The following is a 21579-nucleotide window of genomic DNA, read 5'->3' on the forward strand; positions in this document are numbered from 1 at the left end:
TGCACATCCTCTCAAGCTCTGTTAGGTTGGATGGGGAGCATTGCTGCACAGCTATTTTCAGGTCTCTCCAGAGATGTTTTATCGGGTTCAAGTCCGGGCTCTGGCTGGGCCACTCTAGCACATTCAAAGACTTGTCCCAAAGATGCCACCACCATGCTTCACCGTAGGAATGGTGCCAGGTTTCCTCCTGACTTGACGCTTGAAATTCAGGCCATACCTCCGTGACCAAGGCCATTCTCCCCCTATTGCTCAGTTTGACCAGATGGCCAGCTCTAGGAAGAGTCTTGGTGGTTACATACTTCTTCCATTTCAAAATGAAGGAGGCCACTGTGTTCTTGTTTCTCATGGTCTGAGAGTCCTTTAGGTGCCTTTTGGCAAACTCCAAGCGGGCTGTCATGTGCCTTCTACTGAGGAGTGGCTTCCGTCTGGCCACTCTACCTCCGTGACCAAGGCCATTCTCCCCCAATTGCTCAGTTTGACTAGATGGCCAGCTCTAGGAAGAGTCTTGGTGGTTACATACTTCTTCCATTTCAAAATGAAGGAGGCCACTGTGTTCTTGGGGACCATCAATGCTGCAGACATTTTTTGGTACCCTTCCCCAGATCTGTGCCTCGACACAATCCTGTCTCGGAGCTCTACGGACAAATCCTTCTACCTCATGGCTTGGTTTTTGCTTTGACATGCACTGTCAACTGTGGGACCTTATATAGACTGGTGTGTGCCTTTCCAAATGTCCAATCAATTGAATTTACCACAGGTGGACTCCAATCAAGTTGTAGAAACATCTCAAGGATGATCAATGGAAACAGGATGCAATTTCAAGTCTCATACCAAAGGGTCTGAACACATATGTAAATAAGGTTTTTCTGTCTTATTTTTAATACATTTGTTTGGTATTGTGGTGTAGATTGATGAGAGAAAAAAAACATTTGATCAATTTTAGAATAAGGCTGTAACTTAACAAAATGTGGAAAAAGTCAAGGGGTCTGAATACTTTCCGAATGCACTGTATGTCCAAGACATATACAGTACATCACAGATGTACAAGGCAGTTGGTGCACTCCAATCCCCTTGCATCTGCATCAGGCTATTAGATTGCTGCTTACAGCCACCGCTTTTCATCCAGCACCATTGTTTCAACCACTTCATAAGTCTCTTCTCCTTTGCAGGGGACAGAGCACTGGGTTCTGGGCCTGAGGTGAATCACTGTGTCCCATTTCCTTAGTGCTGGAAGTTGAAGAGACCTTAAAAGTACTGTACCTCCACTCAATTAACCAGTTCAGCAGTTCAACAGTAAGCTGGAGAAGGGGGAGTATCTTACTACTGATTGTGATTGAGAAATTCACAGTATTGTTACACAACCATCCAACAGGGTCGGTCATTGACCTATTCCCTAGATTTGAACTAATCTCCCTGTTTTTCTCTTGGATGAGGACTTTTCAGGCACAAAGTTTGCTGCATTTTGTTCAAGGCCATGCTGGTCATCTTAGCTTCAACCAAACTAAATACAGTTATAGGTGACAGGAAAACAAAGTTGAATTTTTGCGTGAAGGAAAAGGGAAGCTGTTTTGATATGTATTCCCTTTTGTCGTTTTTACCTCATACCACAACTTTGAGTCTGTCATCGGCATTGGGTTTGGCTGTGGACTTGTTTTCTGTCTCCCCAGTCCTTCTTGGCACCTTTGGGCTGGAGGTTGGCTTTCTGGTTGTCAAGGGGCTGTTCAGTCCTTTTCTCTGTAGCTGGGGGCTGGATGAGAGCAACTTCCTGTTGAGCTGAGGGCTGGATGAGCCCAACTTCCTGCCGAGCAGGGGGCTTCGGGAGACTTTGATTTTGGGGGGCTGCTGCAGGGTGTCCATGGGCTTCAGGGTTCTCAGGCTGAGAAGCCCACAGTAGTAGTTACACTGATGCTGAGTCAGGAACTGCTCAAACACCTTAGGAGAACCATCCTCTGTAAGGCCTTGATACCTGCAATGCAGAAGTAATTTCCTTAGAGTTGGATAAGACGATGTGGACCAACTGGTAAAACATTTGCACGAATATATGCCTACTTTAAATAATAGCATCAACAGAGTTGGGGAGTAGTGAACTACATGTAGTTCAACTGAATTTAACTACATTTTGCCGTAGCTTGGTGGTAGTTGTACTGAATTCATATCTAGGTAGTGTTTTCTCTAGTTAATTACCTTTTTTCAATGTAGCGGTGTAGCTAGCTACTGGAAATACACACTACCTTTTTTTTTGCAAAAAGATAAGAAAATATGGGTGAAGTAAGCAAATCATTTCCTTTCTTTTTCGGCATCAGACCTGCTTAATTCTCACTTGAAATATTTAATAGGCTAAATTACACATTAAGTTAACTTATGACCCCAGAGTTATCTCAATTTGTAATTTGTAGTTTGACATTTCAGATTTACATATGATAATTTAAAAAAGAAGTAGTGAACTACTTTTTCAAAGTAACTATAGTTAAGTAAACTCGATTTTAATTAAGGGTAGCTGTAATGTAGCTTAACTTCTTCCAGTGTGAAGTAATCAGTAGCTTGGTAAACTATATTTTCAGAGTAGCTTCCCCAACACTGAGCCTTAATGTGTATTTCCATATGACAACCTAAATATGTAATGATATACAAACCCCTTCAATTTTGTGACGATTCTAACTTTAGTGATCTTTGGTCCAACACCTGAAATAAACAAATAACACAGATCATATTGTTGTTTGAACTGCCTTTTTTCATATTTTTCTTTTGAGAATGACCTTGTCTGCTAGTCTTTCTTACCCTCCAGCCCAGTGACCAGTAAGTTGCCGTTTGTCCATTGGTGGATCCAATGCTGGAAGGAGCAGCATTTCATTTCCACCTCTGAGGTGGCTCTGGTGATCAACCTGCCTTTGGCATCCATCATACAGTACTTGAGGAAGATGTCCTTCAGGTCAGCCTCTACAGTGGCATATGGGACCGAGTTGGCAGGGCGGTACATCAGATAAAGAGGGCTCACTCTGTGTAAGCATGCAGAAAAACAAAGGGAATGAATGACATAACCATATTCTGTCATTTTTTGTCATTGATTTACTCATACTATTGTGTATTGATAATGATCATTGATAATGATCAAAATTTGAATTGCAGTCATTATATTACTTACTCCAGTGAAAAGCCAAAGTTTTCAATCACCCTCGCCTCAGCAGCAAAGATTTTGCAATACTCCCGAACTGTGTTTTGGATTTTGCACTCCTGGTGAGACAAAAGGCAAAGACGCATTGCATTTGTGTCACATTTGTTTTCTCATATGCTTTTTCTCTATAATCACCAATTCAATGTTAAACTAGTGAAAACCCATTATGCACTGGTATGCACACTGGACTCTTTTTAGTTTCTTAAATCTGTACCTGAATGTCCTCATGATGTGATGTACAGTAAGACTCACCTGCTTAGTAATTTCCATGTTTCTCTCTGCAAGGTTGCTGTCCTCATTGGTCCCATAGGCGATGGGGTTTTGTACTTTGATGATGCAGTTGGTTCCGGACTCAAACACAGGGTCCAGGCCATAGATGACCTTCACCCTGCAGGCCTTGTGTGCACAGCCCTCTCCCAGGTGGGCCTCTTGTGTCATGATGCGCCCAAAGAACTTCTCCCCCCAGTATCCCGGGTCTGCTAGGCCTTTGGTGAATAGCATTTGAGTCATTTCTATCTCTTCTCCAACTGTAAAGGATGCAATATGAATGTCAGAAACTCTCTACAGAAGCAGTAACATTGTGTTATATCATAGCAAAAAGGTAGTCAACAATACAGTATGTTTAAGTTATTTAAGCAATAAGGCCTGAGGAGGTGTGGTATATGGCCAATGTACCACGGCTAAGGGCTGTTCTTTGCGCAACGCAACGCAGAGTGCCTGGACATGACGCAATACAGAGTGCCTGGACACAGCCCTAAGCCGTGGTATATTGACCATATATCATAAACCCCCGAGGTGCCTTATTGCTATTATAAACTGGTTATCAACATAGCTAGAGCTGTAAAATAAATGTTTTGTCATACCTGTGCTATACAGTCTGATATACCACGGCCATCAGCCAATCAGCATGCAGGGCTCGAACCACCCGGTTTATAATACTGTATAAACCTCCTCAGTGCCTATGAGGCTTACCTTCTAAATCCTCACGCAGGAAGTACTCTGAAAGTACTGCAGAAAAACAAAAAAACAAACACAATTAGTAACTGATGGAATAAATTGTTGAAGTAATGTTGTGGGATTTGAAATATGCCATTAGGTTAACATAATTTACAGTCTACGCTGAGAAGGAAGTCAGTTGAATCAGTCCCAAATTCGTTCTTGATTGTGCAGCCGTACACGCCACAATCTTGACTGGATGTCTGGACGATGGCCAGCGCTACTTGGCTCTCATCTCCTCCACTGGGAAATAAAAGAAGATAAAAAGGTTGACGTGACGCAAGACACACGCTCACAGCATATTCAATAATGTATTCACCTCCACAAGAGGTCACTGTGAGACTGAGACAGACAGTAGTGCTGCGTGCCATGCAAGCATGAGGGGAGATTTTGCTGACCTAGCAGCCAATAGCACAGATTTATATTTTAAAGCCCCCTGGTGAATAGCGAATTAGTGTCTCAGTTTTCAGTGGCTGTGTCTGGCCAAAGCTTCACCTCCCTGTGTCAGTCAGGATCAGAGCTGTGGGCTCCCTTGTCACATAAACTGGACACCTCCCAGAGTGAGAATGAGAGAATGACATGGCTGTGTGATAAACCCGCTGCTAAAATTAAAGGCTGTTCATCTTCAGAACATTAGTTCTTCAAATATAGCACAGGGCCCAGATGAACCAATCAATGGGGCTATTAATGAATGCTTACAGTAATACTGTACAAAGCAACTGTTTTCAGAGGGCAGGTGTCTATTACTGTAAATGCACGATGGCTTTGATCAGAGTGAATATAAATGCCATGTCACCGCTAGATAGATGTATTGCAAGCAGTTACTGTAAACTCTGGGTTGGGAGATGCCCTAGGGATTTACCTTCTTTTCACCTCAACTATCTCTTCCTCGTCCCTGTACCACTTGATGGAGGAGTCACTGAGCACGTTGAAGAACTGGCACCAGAGTTTCAAGTGTCCTGAGGCATCTGGGAAGGGCTCTCCCCTGATTTTACGGATAACCTGAGGAGCTGGGTGGGAGGACACCAAGGTAAAGATATACTGTACATGATTTCCTCTAACGTTTCTACATTCAGTAGCAGCTTCCTGATCAGCTCCTCCTGATAGGAGACACCAACACCAAGAGATGGACATAGAAACAATATTGGATTAATCTCATACATTTCCTATTTTATTGTTTTACCTTTAAAGGGGTTCAGCTTCTCCTTTTCAGGAGGTTTGACCTCAGTCTTTGGGCTCTCTGGCTCCTCTGTGTTGGTCTCCACAACTTTAGGCACCTCCAGAGTTGCCTTCCTACGGCTCAGCAGAGGGGAGCGTCTATCCAGCGGTGGAGTCTGTGAGCCTCCTGGGGCCTGCAGGAATGCTGCCCTGCGAGCCTGATTGGGCGACAAGTATGGAGCCGCCTCCTTGACCTGGGTGTCCAGTGGGCTACCACCCACACCCAGCGCCACCACTACCCCTTCTCCCTCCCTGGGGATGAAGATCTTGCGGCGAGCTCCAGACGCCAGCTCCTCAGGCGTGGCAGAGCGGATGAGGGTCAGACTGTCCCTTCTTTTCAGCTTGGGGCTGCTCTCACAAGACAGGGAGGACGTTGGGGTGTTTCCACCACTCTGCTCCAATCCTGCCTTCTCACTGTTAGCAGGGTCATCCACAGTAATGGCAGGGGGAGTCCTGGACATTAACCTACGAAGAGTACTGGGACTCCTGGGGGGTGTTGGGGGTTTGACAGCAAGCCTCTCAACAGGGGTTCTTTCTCTTGGTTCATCGCCAATGATGTAAGACTCTATCCTTGACTCTTTGAGTGGTTTTACCTTATCAGTTTCTGTAATACTGATGTCCTCAGCTTTTTGGATTGTTGTTTCTTCTGTTGGCATTACGGGTTTATATGACACAGAGGGGATATTGTCTATCACGCTACGTTCCTTTGTTTCTATAGTCTGTTTTTGTGGAATACTATGGGGTTTGTCAGACTCAGGGGTAGAAGAATTTTCTAAATCACTCTTGACCCCCCTGAGCATAGCCACGAAGGATTCTGATTCTTTACTCTCATTTTTAAGAAGCTCTTCGCTTTCGAAAGGGCTATCCTCACAGATTACAGAAATAGGAGGGACCACAAACAGAGGCACTTTGGGTACTTCCTCCGATGTTCCTGTATCTAAGACGAGGGACTTAACTTGTGGATGCTCATGGTCTAGTTCACTATCATCATAATATGAAACATTTCTTTTAGGAATTAACTTATTATCCGTCTTTGTGAGGCACTCACTATTCGTCGGTTTCTCTGCCGTAGGCGTTTTTGCCTCTTCAACTGGTGTAACTTCCTGCACTTTCTCCATTGGTTCGATGATAATATTATTCTGCTTACTTTCTTGAGTGGGTGTCACATCAATTATCACTGGGGTAACAGCTGCACTTTTTTCTGTGATCATTATGTCTAAAACATCTTTTGCATCATCCTTTTGGAAAATGGCTGACTCTGATGTAGGTTCATTGGGTGTAATACGTATTAATGGCTGTGTAGGCTCTTTGACTTCTGGTTCCGTAATCTCTATATTTGGTATAATCATCGGCTCTTCTTTTGTCTGTTGTTCTGTCACAATACTTTTGATTTTGGGGATTTTAAGAGCAGAATCTACAATTCTAATCTCTGTTACATTTCTAGAATATTCACCCAGATGAGTGGCATTAGCCTTTCGACTGGTAACTGATGCTGCCACTGGTTGCTCAGCGGGCACAATGGCAGACCCTCTCACAGGCTGTCTCTCTGAGTGGCTCTTAGATTCACCCAGCATTTCTACCTTTATCTCGGTCACAATTTCAACCCGTTTCTCCATAGTGAGGGTTGGCACCTCATTTCTCTGTAATCTCACATTCTGGTTGCCAAATGGACAGTCCACTAACCTATTCTCCAAAGCAGGAGTACATTCCACTTTTAAGGCACTTTCAATGCTTTTCTCTAAAGCTAAAATAGATTTCCTTTTTGTGTTGAGATCATGGTCCTCTATGCTCTCCCCTGCCACAGGAGGGTATTCATCTGGTATTTTTAGATCTCTATTCTTTAAACTCTTTTGCAGCAAAGTGGGAGAAGATTCCTCCAATCTTTTGAAATGTATCTCCTCCTCCTTGTTATGTATTTTCTCTTTACTCTCCTCTAAAACCGGGATGCATTCTATGTGTGCTTTTGAAGAAATTGTCTCTACATTCTCTTGCAAAGTATCAATATACTTGTCTTGGGACTTAGAATCGTGTGTACTAACTTTATCATCCAAAGTAAGAGTCTGCTGCTCTTGTGTTTTAAAATGGCATGTTTCAATTCTCTCTTCCACAGCAGGTGTTTTGATATCAAATATCCCTGCACTCACATTTAAAGTGGGGCATGGTTGATTCTCTGCTTTGACATCACCTTTCTCTCCATGATTCTTACAGACACTTTCAATGCCCTTGTCATCCACATGCATTTCCTTCTCTTTTTCACTTTCGATGAGGCACTGGCTGACTGTGTGTGGGACATTATTGTTAGGAGCACTCCCACCGTCATCCATACTAGTTAGGTTTGACATGTGGGGACCTGCTCCACTGCTGGGGTCTGGGTTCCGTGTAGAGTCAGATATACCCTGTTTGTGTAAATCTTCAGTTTTATCATTTAGTCTTGTCACCTGATCAGTCCCGGATGAAAACACTTGGATGTTTATCTCATGTGGGGCTGAGACAACCATGTGGGGGACTGAGTCTGCCTGGGTCTGATCCTCGGCAGCCTTGAGGCAAAAACAAACACAGCTGTTTAGTACCACATAACATCAAACACTCACATGGTATTTGTAAAGCCCTGAACAACACCATAATTAATAACAACACCATGATAACTACTATGTTAGGATTGACCTTAGTGGTAGCTGATATAATCATATTATCTTGTGACTATGAATCTTTATCGACATTTAGCTTTGGAGAAGTATCACAAACCAAAAAAGATTATCTGCAACGAAAAGGGTTTTTAAATCATTGACAAATTATTTGTTATGGCCAACCACATGACCAAGGCCAGTATGTTCACCTTTGACTATTGAACACTCAGTGCTTCTTTAAGACTGAGGAAAGTTGTTTTCCATAATAAATCAGTTTTAAAGAATGACCAGAGATATAACATAATTCCAGAATATTTAAAGATCCATATCAGAGTTTGGTAACACTTTATTTGGATAGATGGTTTGTAGATGTTCCGTAGATATTCAATAACTGTCAACAACATTTCTACTATCCCTAGCCCTAACCCTAATCTTAACCCTTACCATAACACTTAGTCTAAACCTTTACTGTAACCTTAGCAAGTAGATTCTTATCTATAGTTAGTTTGTTGATAGTATGATCATCTGAAGATAAAATACAGTATATGGGAATATCCAAATAAAGTGTCACCCAGAGTTTAACATACGTGAACTGTATAACCTTTGTGAATATGTTAAAATCGGCAAATGTGTACATAATGTTTGTGTGACCACGGACAATTTAATTTTTTTTTTTTTACGACCGGTCAGTTTTCATGAACTCTCCCTTACCCATTTCGAACAGGATCAAGGTTAATTGAAACCAAGTGTTGGAAAATGTCAAGTGTTTAAAAACGGACAGCTTTATCTGCACCAGATAAGGTAAACGGTTCCTCATTTTTTCCACACAAGGAAAAAAACCTGTAACCCAAACACTGCTACTGTATTACATATGGCAGTCTAATAAGGGAAATAATCATATGATCTGATGATACAATTAAAGAATCAATAAATTAAACCATTCTATCGTTTATTTTATTTCATGCTTCTCTATTTTGCAGTAACGTATTTAAAGGGGACCATGTGTTGGGATAATTCAGATGTTTTCTTGTCAGCTACAGTGGGTTAAAGGATGCTGTAAATGGACCTGTTGTGTTGAAGTTGGGGCTTTCCCCAGTCCTTTAACAGGTGTGTTGCTTGCACAGTGAGCTGAATGAATGAGTGCATATCTGTTGGCAAGGGACTATCATCCCACCTCAAGTGACTAATGCTCAAAGTAATTTGCCGTTGCTGAGCACATGCTTAGAAAATGTAATTGTCTTTGGGGAAATAGGGACAACACGTGACTTTAACATAAAAGTCATAAATTAAATTTGAAAAATGGAGCCTTTAAAAAGTAACATTGCCTGTGGCAAAAGCAATTTCCATGTTAATTAAAACAATCAGATGCATAAATGTTTTATTCTAATACAATATTTTTCCTGGATTACAGGTTTGCTTGAAGAGCAGTATGTAGTATAAATCTCTGAATAATAACGTTTATCATTTTGAGGAATCTATCTACAACTTCCCCTGGCTTTTTTCTCAGGTCATTCATTTTCTTATGTGATGTCAAACAGACCCCTTACAGTTCCATGACATGTTAGAGCAGGAGAGTCCGAGTTGTGTTAAATGAAGAGGAACTGGTGTCATGTTCAGTCTAAAAAATGTTACTCTAGCACGAACAAGGCCTCTTTAACAGACATTTTAGTCTTGTGCACAAACAAAGTTCTGTCGATTGTTATCAGTTCCTCCAATTGATTTGCCACAACTTCTAACATTAACTGGCCACAACAAGAAAGGGGAGTTGCAGTTCCACATTATGGAGAAACATATCCACAAAACCATTGTTTGTGTGAAGAGTGGAGAGCAGCTCCCCTTACTGCATGTTCTAATGTTCTAATCCAATATACACACAATGGGCAGCAGACTTCCAGGTTAATTGGAATTAGCACCGTAGGGGACAAATAGAATTAGTGTCATAATGTGTCACACTGGCATTGAGAGAGATGTTGATTCTAGTTACATTACTGAGACATTAAACAGAACCATATCACTTTGCCAGTGAAGTTAGTCTATGATGTGTCATATAGTTGCGTTGTGTACGGTATAACATTACATTGAACAACGTCAGTAAGTTGTGGGCAGGACTACAATCAAACAACCATTATATATACAGTACCAGTCAAAAGTTTGAACACACCTACTCAATCAATGGTTTTTCTTTGTTTACTATTTTCTACATTGTAGAATAATAGTGAAGAAATCAACACATATGGTATCCTGCAGTAACCAAAATAGTGTTAAAAAAATCTAAATATATTTTATATTTGAGGTTCTTCAAAGTAGCCATCCTTTGCCTTGATGACAGCTTTGCACACTCTTGCATTCTCTCAACCAGCTCCATGAGGTAGTCACCTGGAATGCATTTCAATTAACAGGTGTGCCTTGTTAAAAGTTAATTTGTGGAATTTCTTTCCTTCTTAATGCATTTGAGCCAAATTGGCAATTTAACTGCACCTCAGATTGCAGCCCCAAAAAATGCTTCACAGAGTTCAAGTAACAAAGACATCTCAACATCAACTTTTCAGAGGAGACAGCATGAATCAGGCATTCATGGTTGAATTGCTGCAAAGAAATCACTACTAAAGGACAGCAATAATAAGAAGAGACTTGCTTGGGCCAAGAAACACGAGCAATGGACATTAGACCGGTGGAAATCTGTCCTTTGTTCTGATGAGTCCAAATGGTTCCAACCGCCGTGTCTTTGTGAGACGGAGAGTAGGTGAACGGATGATCTCTGCATATGTGGTTCCCACCGTGTAGCATGGAGGAGGAGGTGTGATGGTGTGGAGGTGCGTTGCTGGTGACACTGTCAGTGATTTATTTAGAATTCAAGGCACACGTAACCAGCATGGCTACCACAGCATTCTGCAGCGATACACCATCCAATCTGGTTTGTGTTTCGTGGAACTGTTATTTGTTTTTCAACAGGACAAAGACCCAAAACACACCTCCAGGCTGTGTAAGGGCTATTTGACCAAGAAGGAGAGTGATTGAGTGCTGCATCAGATGACCTGCCCTCCACAATCACCGACCTCAATTGAGAGGGTTTGGGATGAGTTGGACCTAGGGCTGTGGCTGTCACGAAATTTAATCAGCTGGTGATGGTCAATTACCGTCGGTCTCATGGTAATTGCCTATTAATTAACATAAAGGAGTTCCACACATGCAAGCTGCTGATGCGTGACATCTACATTTTAAAAGTCTAAAGTGTAATAAATCCATTTAATTGCCTGTACACTGTCACAATAAATCCATTATTCATTTTAGGCAGGTCTTTCCTATGAAACATTACAATATGAAGAAGTGTTATTTTATATTATATGATTTTTTATTGTATATTATATGATTTTATAGTAAGAATATAATTGAACATCACTGAATAAAATTGAAAGAATATTTTTCCTTGCTAGTGCGTCCATGGCGCTGTTATTCTGTATTCAGCTTAAATTGTGATCATTTGAAACAGGTTATATGCTTGATTTTGAGTTATTTAAACTAGTACGGGCTGCTTGATTTTGAGTTATTTAAACATGTACGGGTGGTTATCTCGCCACCATGACAGGGGGTCAGCAGATGTGTCCGGTTCCTTCTCTTCCATAAAGCAGGTCATCGCGGTGTCGGCACGCACTTACAACTTTAGTTGTTCTACAAACGTTGAGCTATATGTTTTGATTTTTAATACATTGTAAGACTGCATGATGAGACTCTAATGATGATTTGAAAAAAGTAACTTGAAAGGCATGAGCTCTGCTTTCTTATTGCGCAGTCTGTACACACTCCAATAGTCTCTCATTCACAATTTGACAACTTGATAATACCTTGAATTTCACGGCGGCATCCCCTTTGTGGCCATAATGCACCCTAAAGAAATGCATGCCTTTTGCAGCCCGGAGTGCTGCGTAGTGCCCTTCTCCCTGAGTCACACGGCTCTCTGTCATGTGATCGGGTCTTTCTCACAGGCTACAAGTGAAGACAGTCACATCGGGGACGCACCTGGACGTGTCCTTATCCAACTCTGAGGTGCATATTGAAGATATTGGAAGAACTGTCCACATTTATTTTTCGTCAGCCAAGAAGATGAGTAGGCCTAATGAACAGCAAAAGCACTAGACTATGTCAATCTACTATCCCCCATAGTACAAAAGTTGACCAAGTCTATTCTGTATGAGAAATAAATATTCCGAACATCGTCTGGGACACTTGTGGGATGCAATAGATCCCAAATCAATATAACCACTAGCATCAAACATTTTTTTATGCAATGTGGCTGACACAACAGATCAGAATGTTTAGCTTATAATGTTGATAAACTATTTGGCTATTTCTTCACATTATAAGCGCTGCAATGCGCACATGGTAGTAGGCTATAAGCACCAATGTTCCATTAGCGGAAAACACCCTTATCAAAAGTGACTGCAAATGCAATTATGCATGTAATGCTTTTATTAAAAGGTACATTTTATGGTGAAAAATATCTTCAAACTTTTAAACCTACGCACTGCTTAGAAATGCTAGTTAGACTCTACATCCCTTGCTTAATTTTAAGAAGTTATTTGGCCACTTTAGTTGTGATATAAACCTTACTAAAACATATAGGCCTATGGGATAGGCTACATGAGATGTGCGACTATGATAAAAATAAATATTTAAAAAGGCATTCTTATTCACAAGTGATAATATCATTCACAAGTGGTAGGTTAATATTGTCACCCATCAGACTATCCTTGATTTAATCTTGTCTTTACATATACTAAATAATATATGTGTGACATTTGTTTTGATTTAGAATGTACCATTATCATGCACCTGTATAGAAACAGGGGCAGCGGGAAAAAATGCATGTCATCTATGCACTTAAATAGCATCTATGCTTTTCCCTGTGGTTAATTTTAAAAAAATGTAACATTTTAATTTTCATGCCAGCCAGGTAGGCTATACTCCTGTTGTAAATGTGAGCAATGTGCTTAATATAAGGAAAGTTCGACAAATAAATATAGCAGTCCTAGCCTATAGAAAGCTGATGGGATCCTCGTCTTTTTATTAGTGGCCATCACTCTGTTTTCTTGCGCAATTGCATAGCCTATAGAAATGTTGCGCAACATGAGCGCATGGGCTCTCATGAAGTGTTTGATAAAATTTTCAAATACATTTGCATTGATGTCAGAGTGATTAGAGGGACAATAGAGTGCTGAGTGCCAGGCAGTTAGCAAGTTTGGTAGCATCAGAGCTTGGAGAAGCCTAATTACTGTGACAAACGGTAATGTGGAATTTGACTGCCTTCATGACTGGTAACTGCCGGTGTGGCGGTAAATCGGTGACCGCAACAGCCCTAGTTGGACCATAGAATGAAGGAAAAGCAGCCAACAAGTGCTCAGCATATGTGGGAACTCCTTCAAGACTGTTGGAAAAGCATTCCAGGTGACTACCTCATGAAGCTGGTTGAGAGAATGCCAAGAATGTGGAAAGCTGTCATTAAGGCAAAGGGTGGCTACTTTGAAGAATCTCAAATATGAAATATATTTTGATTTGTTTAACACTTTTTCAGTTACTACATAGTTTGATGTCTTCCCTATTATTCTACTTTGTAGAAAATAGTACAAATAAAGAAAAACCCTTGAATGAGTAGGTGTGTCCAAACTTTTGACTTTTGGGGGGGTAGATCAGCTTTAATATTGTGGATAGATGATTATATTATCCAGAGCTAATTGTTAAAATATAATGATATTTCATGGTCACAACATAATGGTTGGGGACGCCTATCTTAATGTCTTCAGTACATGCAAATGTGTGCTAATACAACCCTAAGAGTTTGACAGTGATATAGATTTAGAGTTTTGTCATTACCATCAAAGCACAATGAAAACAGTGCACAGAGAACTACAGAATGTTTTTCATTTCAATTTCTAGGAGTTTTTGTAAATATTTTTTTTTTTCAGCTTATCCAATCTCCCTGAGAATTATTTGTATTAGTCAACACCAGACTGCCCGAAATGGTCTCATTCTTTTATACAAGTTGGGCAGATTCCCTGTTTCCCCCACTACATTGCTTGAGGTGTTGCTCTCGAGTGATACCGATGCATTGAAATCCACACTGTCAAGAGTCTAGATAGTCTGACAGAGCCTGGCTGACACACTTGCCCCCATGTTGCTGATAGTTTCTTGGTTAGTGTGTTCTGTCTGTTTTAGACAGTACAGTGGCTATGAACACACAACTAACAAACTAATAGTCTCTGTTATGATTCATCTGCATTCAGCATGTTCTTTGGACTTTCTCTAGCTATTTGCTGTGGCTTAATCATATGTACCATTTTAGCTGTTGGCCTGGAGTGGTTAGACTCAAGTCTTGTTGCACAAATGTACAATCTATAAATAGCCTTTAAGTGGCTCCCTACTGCAGTGTGCAACTGAGCGGTCAATGTAATCTTAGAAGCAACAAGGCACAACTTACCTCACTGAGGGCTGGAGGGCCAGACATGGGCACTGTCTCTCTAGTGTTGCTGATTACCCCCAGACATACATCCATGGCCCTCTGCTCAACATGCTTCAGTGAATGAGGCACACTCTCTGGTGCTCTTTTGGAAGCTGAAGGGGGTTCTTCTGGGTGTGAAATAGTAATTCCACGCTCGTGTTCATCTGGGTTCAACCGCTCCAATGAATCTGGCTGCTGGTGTGGTAACAGAGTTATCGGGGCTTTCTGTAGCCCATCTACCTCCATGGGTACTGTCTCCTCTGTGGGGGTTTTATACACCTCTGGTTGACCATCTTGCTCTTGTGGATGTGGATGGGGAAGGCTAGGGTATGGCTGTGTTGGGGCTAATGTATGACCTCTCTCGCTCTCCTGACCTTTCACATGATGATCATGAGAAGCATGATCCTTCTTGCTCTTACCAAAGAAAAAGAATTTGACTGAGTGGAGCACATTGGAAAGAGTTTCCTGCATGTGGTGGTGATCGTGATGATCTCCCTCCTTGTGGGCATGTGTCTTAGCCTCCATTTTGACTTCTGAGGTTGTGTCGCTATGTGCTGTTGTCCTATGCAACTGTTCTGCTTCTCTTGCTCTTTCTTTTTCGCTCTCAATTGACAGTTCTCCCCCTCTCATTTTCTCTCTTTCCTGTTCTCCAAGAATCCTCTCTCTCCCCTTTTCCTCTCTCACATCTATTTCAGGATCAGCAGCATTAGTATCCATTGTCTCTGCTGCCAATGTTTCCTCCACTTGTGCAGGGATCTTTTCTTCAGCAGTCTGCGAATGAAGGGTATCTGCCAGAAATTGAGACAAACTTATCCCTCCATCATATGAATTTTCTCCGGTGCCCGGGCCTGTATGACTACTGCCTGGTCCTGTATGACTACTGCTGACAACACCCGAATCTACACCATTTGAGATCTTTATTTTCTTTTTGGCTTCTCTGGTTTCTCTGTTGGGAATTTTGCCCCCATTCTCTGTAGGTTTTACTGGAGCCGGTTCACTGGCTTTAGCACTGACCCCATTAGGTTCTTCAACAGCAGGTGATAGCTGCTCCACAGCCTCTGCCCCCTGGCTGACTGTGATCTCCTCCCCGTCTGGTGGTGAGGAGGGGACGCTTGAGGCCCGGCGTTTCCTCTGAGATGGGATCGGGCTTCTTCGGAGAGGCTGCTGTTCCAGAGGCTCTTTCTGGATGTTCTCCTTGCCCCTTTTCCTGCTCTCCTCCAACTCCCTCTTCTTGTTCTCTGCCTTCTGTTTCAGCTTGGAAAAGAACCTCTGGTGGATCTTGTACTCGCTCATGGTGCCTACCTCCAGAACCCCAGAGCAGGAGACAATGCCTTTGCTGTTCCTGGCTGAAGCCTGATAGATGGCTGCATCATCCACTGTGCAGCTGCAAAAAGAGGCTCAAATAATTTAAGGAACTGTGCAGGCATCATTGAGCACAAGTTCAAATAGAAAACCCAAATTGTAATTGTTGAATTATATGGTTTCGGGTATATGGTTTTCTCTGTCTTACTTACTTGTAAATATGGAGTGTGTGAGTTTTTCCATTGCAGCCAATTTTATATTTTGGAAGACCGCAGTATCGGTCCAACTCCATGTCGTCTCGGTACCACGTCAGTTCTGGGGCTGGGTTACCTATGGACATCACATGGAGATGGTACATCACAGACATACAGTAAAATATAATGACTTGGTTTAATACTAAAATATATATATTTTTGATAAGATATTGATAGTTTCATGTTTATCTCTCATTAAGAGTACGCCCTCATTATCCTAATTTTTTTATTTACAAGTTACCCTTGAGATTTACACACAGTAGCCACTACTGTATATAAAAAAATATAAAAATAAAAAATTGAAGTTTTGAAATGAAATTGTATCAAGAACAAAGGCATGTTTCAGACTGTTGCATCATAGCGGTATGCAAGGCCACAAGTTTTACTGCTGTAGTTGAAAAGCAGCCAACCCAAGTGCCAGAGGGAAGGCAACAGCAAAACCTGCTTAGATTTTCAAACCTATTTTTGTCTTGATTCTCTGCGCCAACATTATGATATTGCATCATTTAGTCTCAGCTGCCTTTATTTTTTAACTGCTTTTTTTCTTTTCACGTTATTGAATACGCTTTAGAATAATTGTAAAGAACAGGAAGGCCTGCACACTTAATGCTCCCAATTTACTGATTTATTGACTATTCTTGTAGAGTACTCACATCCCAAAATATACACATTTCACCTCACATGACCATTACACACATGCAATGGTGGGTGAGGAAACAATTCAATTCACTTTTGTGCATAGTCAATCATAATTTTTCACAGAGGTACATATGGTCATATCGGATAATATACATACAAATGTGTCCAAGTTAAAGCCTAGGCAACAGTAAAAAAAAAAAAAAAGAGATTACATTGTAATACCCGTCCATATGACCATTACGCGCAGGACGTGTGGTGGCCATAGTTATAACTACAGTGACCTACACTACAGGACCAAATATATGAGGACATCTGCTTGTCGAACATCTCATTCCAAAATCATGGGCATTAATATGGAGATGGTCCCCCTTTTGCTGCTATAACAGCCTCCACCCTTCTGGAAGGCTTTCCATTAGATGTTGGAACATTGCTGTGGGGACTTGCTTTCATTCAGCCACAAGAGCATTAGTGAGGTCGGGCCATGATGTTGGGCGATTAGGCCTGGCTTGCAGTTGGCGTTCCAATTCATCCCAAAAGTGTTCGATGGGGTTGAGGTCAGGGCTCTGTGCAGGCCAGTCAAGTTCTTCCACACCAATCTCAACAAACCATTTCTGTATGGACCCTGCTTTGTGCATGGGGGCATTGTAATGCTGAAACAGGAAAGGGCCTTCCCCAAACTGTTGCCAAAAAGTTGGAAGCACAGAATCGTCTAGAATGTCATTGTATGCTTTCGTGTTAAGATTTCCCTTCACTGGAACTAAGGGGCCTAGCCCGAACCATGCCCCAGACCATTATTCCTCCTCCAACAAACTTTACAGTTGGCACTATGCATTGGGGCAGGTAGCGTTCTCATGGCGTCCACCAAACCCAGATTCGTCCGTTGGACTGCCAGATGGTGAAGGGTGATTCATCCCTCCAGAGAACAAATGTCCACTGCTCCAGAGTCCAATGGAGGCGAGCTTTACACCACTCCATCCGAAGCTTGGCATATATTAAGCAGGCAATATTAAGGCAATATTAACTAAATATGCAGGTTCAAAAATATATACTTATGTATTGATTTTAAAGAAAGGCATTGATGTTCATGGTTAGGTACACATTGGGGCAACGACAGTGCTTTTTTCGCGAAAGCGCTTGTTAAGTCATCACCCGTTTGGCGAAGTAGGCTGTGATTCGATGAGAAATTAACAGGCACTGCATCGATTATATGCAACGCAGGACACGCTAGATAAACTAGTAATATAATCAACCATGTGTAGTTAACTACTGATTATGTTAAGATTGATTGTTTTTAGATACGTTTACTGCTAGCTAGCAACTTAACTTGGCTTCTTGCTGCCCTCGTGTAACAGGTAGTCAGCCTGCCACGCAGGCTCCTCGTGGAGTGCAATGTAAGGCAGGTGGTTAGAGCTTGGACTAGTAACCGGAAGGTTGAAAAAACAAATCCCTGAGCTGACAAGGTAAAAATCTGTCGTTCTGCCCCTGAACAAGGCAGTTAACCCACCGTTCCTAGGCCGTCATTGAAAATAAGAATGTGTTCTTAACTGACTTGCCTAGTTAAATAAAGGTGTAAAAAAATAAAAAATATTAAAAAATCGTCCCCAATCGGTGTCCAAAAATACAGATTACCGATTGTTATGAAAGCTTGAAATCGGCCCTAATTAATCGGCCATACCGATTAATCGGTCGACATCTAGTTCTGAACTTTAGGAAACATGGTGGACAAACGGTGAATCCAATACAATTATCTTATCAGTAATAGATTATCAGTATCTCCCCCTCCTAGGAGTCTTAACATCCAATGTATCTCAGAGAGCTGATGTTGTGACGAGCTTCCATGAAATGCGCAGCTATAGGCGCTTCTCTGATCGAGAGTACTGATATTACTCCTGTGTTCTGCAATCCTTGTTTTCAGATCTTGGTAAATTTTTCCCTACATAGCATAGACCACAAATAAACTTGATCATGTATACCATATTTTTTGTGGAACACATAGTGATGCCTGTAATCTTAATGGCCTTGCCCGTGATAGGGGAATTGAACTTTTGTATTTGTTCGTAAAGTTACATGGCCGCATCTGTAATTATCGTTTGGCACATTTTGTCTAGGAAGGTGCTACGCAGCGTTGGTTGAAGATCAGACCTCACCACCATTTGACTGATGTTGGGGGCGCTTCTGAAAACTACCCGTGGGGGTTCTTTAAACGTCTTTTCCAGTTGTGGATCAGTGCTCAAGATGTGACATTGTTTTTTAATGATATGGTCGAACTGTTTGCCAAGTGGGGAGTATTGAAGGAAGCATTGAACTCGTTGGTCAGGGGGTTTGGGGTGGATAAGCATTTTTTGAAGTAACTTGTCTCTTTCCATTGTCTTCTGCAAGAAGAGCAAAAGTCAACGTTTCTCATGATTTATTGCCATTCTCACTTCATGTTTGCATCGCTGTTTAGAAGTTGGTTTGTTTCTCCGCTTTCTCCAAATCCTCAACTATCTAATGCATTCCAACACACATACACAACTCTGAAGGATGTAGGCGTACCTGTAACCACACATGTCAACTTCACATTACAATTCTCTGACACAGCCTTGGATTTAACGGTGGTCTCAAATACAGGCTGGGTGTCCTCAGTCAGCTGAGCCATCACACCGAACAATGTACTCCTGGAAAAAGAAAGGGTGCTTTAGCTTGAGTGTCTGTTCTTCGGGGCATGTGCTAAAGTACTTTCCAATGAGAAGGCCAATATTTCAGGGATCTTTTAGCCAACCTTTATTCTGTACATTGTTTATTCCAGGCAGGGGAAGAAGGCAGTTACTAATCATTACTGATTGTGAAGGGAGATTGCTCTCTCAAACATTAAACATTTCTCAGCAGTTGAAAAAGTGACATGGTAAAAGTACTTACAAAGTTATATTTTCAACAATGTCATATCAATGAAATTGTATATCAACGTCAATGTTCAATAACATCAAAGTCAATATACCAGGTTCACTTACAGTATTGTTAAAAACCGGTGTAGATTTGCTCTTTCACTCTTGGGGGTAAACCGGGATGTGTGGTTAAGATGTTAGTTGGAATAGGTGTTGTAAAAGTATGCATTACCTCGATGACCTGGATTGAGAATACCTTGAGTAGCTATTCAGAGAGAAGGCAAATAAAGGCAGCCCATCAGACATATTGGTGGTTTTGTGTCTTAGATTCTCTTACATGGGACTCAGTTGTATTTATAAAGTAGGCTACAAAAGAGATTATTACTGGTATTCTAAGAGATGTGCTTTTCTTAATAATGCTGAAATACTGTTCCTTGGTTATTACTTGCCATGTAGCATTTTGGACATTAGGAAACAATCCACAGATATGTTGAGATGGCCGAAATATCTAATGCATGTGTGTGGTGGACAAAGTCGCACTGAAACGCCAAGCGTCACAATGAAACAAGTAAGAAGAGGTGATCTACCTGTTTTCAGGCCTGACATTGGAGAGGTAGTTGCTGCTCTCCAAGCGGCCATTCGAAGAGCTGGGCTCCTCCTCATTGTGGCTGCCACCGGACCTCCCGTTGCCAGAGTAAGAACGGGTCATTGGTCTTCTGGAAGTCATTGTCCACTCAACAGATATTCCCTCAAATATAAAGGAAATGTGTCTACTACAGCAGACTGCTCCTTGAGTAAAAAAGGCTCAGCTTGTCATGTATCAAAGCCCCCGTTTCAAGTTGCAGTGTCTTACCGGTGTAAGAGTAGCTGGAAAAGAAAGGAGAAAACAGCTGTGAATACTGTTAAATGTTGGTCTAGGTTAGTCTGGGAAACCATTCACTCATTCAAATAGATCATCGAAGAAAATATTACCTGTATGCACCTTTCTCAAGCAATGAAACAATTATCAAAACTCCAAAGTAATTCAGACAGTGACAACTGCTTTCCTTTGACCAAGCTAAGCAGTTGCAATGAAAAAGGTATACATATGAACCGTTATCAGGCTCTACAAGGGTTATTAGGAGTCAAACTGAACGCTTAGACATTATTTTAGAATTTAGAGAACTAACATTGAACTCAAACACTTCTTGGTTGAAACAAAAGTTGATGAATTTGTGAACTTACCATTGATAGGCTTTTCAAAGTCCCAGAGGCAAAGCTCTGACTGCAATTGTCAATCAAACACATGCTTGTGGTGCCAGCAGGACCCTATTTATAGCAGGCCTACAAATAGGTGCAAGTGCACATCACATTTTCCGAAACCAGCCTTCAGACATGTATTCAACAAGAGAACGCTATTTTGCTCTGAGAACAAATTAATGTTCTCCAAATTTGAAAAAAACATTTAAAATAGATATACCAAGAGGAAACAGATCATTATACACTACCATAGTTGACCAAGAAAGGTCATGTCAAAAACACAACCTCTTAACATGTTGACAGCAGTGAGTATAGACTCACATCTAGGTGGGACACTGTGTTGGTGAAAGACTTATTGCAAAACACTGATATGTCATGTGTCCAGAGATACTTGGGGATTTATTTCATGAGGTAGATGATGACGACCTAAGCATGCTTGGTTCTTACCCAGGACAGCCCTCTCCCTTGATACTGCCTGCCCCTCAAGAGTTCTTCCAAAACACCCCTGAGAATAAATTCAGCCATCTGATCACATTGCTTCATTTTCCAAACATAAGATTGCCTAATTAGGTTACACAGTAAGGTCACAGAGGACTACCAGGGTATTACATAAAATAAATGAACTGTATTGCTGTAATGGTTGTCGTATGAAGAAGGTGTGGACCAAAGCGCAGCATGGTAAGTGTTCATGTTATTTTTATTTAAACTGAACACAAAACAAATTAAAGAGAATGAACGAAAACAAAAAGGTCCTGTCAGGTGCAGAAACACAAAC

The 21579-nt window shown here is 41.4% G+C and overlaps 1 protein-coding gene across 2 annotated transcripts; it reads right to left on the reverse strand.

Moving 5' to 3' along the window:
- Positions 1 to 939: 939 nt before the first annotated feature.
- On the reverse strand, positions 940 to 20975 carry LOC109889370 (titin). Of its 2 annotated transcripts, XM_020480767.2 has the most exons (15): positions 20790 to 20975; positions 20153 to 20432; positions 19798 to 19830; positions 19237 to 19358; positions 16021 to 16138; positions 14486 to 15890; positions 5352 to 7923; positions 5031 to 5178; positions 4284 to 4411; positions 4145 to 4180; positions 3425 to 3699; positions 3143 to 3231; positions 2779 to 2996; positions 2634 to 2682; positions 940 to 1966 (listed from the first exon to the last, which is right to left on the reverse strand). In XM_020480767.2, the coding sequence occupies exons 2-15, from the start codon at positions 20290 to 20292 to the stop codon at positions 1600 to 1602; spliced, it is 5700 nt and encodes a 1899-aa protein (XP_020336356.1). In that variant the 5' UTR covers positions 20293 to 20432; positions 20790 to 20975; the 3' UTR covers positions 940 to 1599. The 2 variants fall into 2 exon arrangements, with proteins under 2 accessions (XP_020336356.1, XP_020336357.1); XM_020480768.2 differs by lacking the exon at positions 19798 to 19830 and having other exon boundaries at positions 20790 to 20974.
- Positions 20976 to 21579: the final 604 nt, after the last annotated feature.

This window comes from Oncorhynchus kisutch, linkage group LG4, assembly GCF_002021735.2.
Source record: "Oncorhynchus kisutch isolate 150728-3 linkage group LG4, Okis_V2, whole genome shotgun sequence".
Lineage (NCBI taxonomy): Eukaryota > Metazoa > Chordata > Actinopteri > Salmoniformes > Salmonidae > Oncorhynchus > Oncorhynchus kisutch.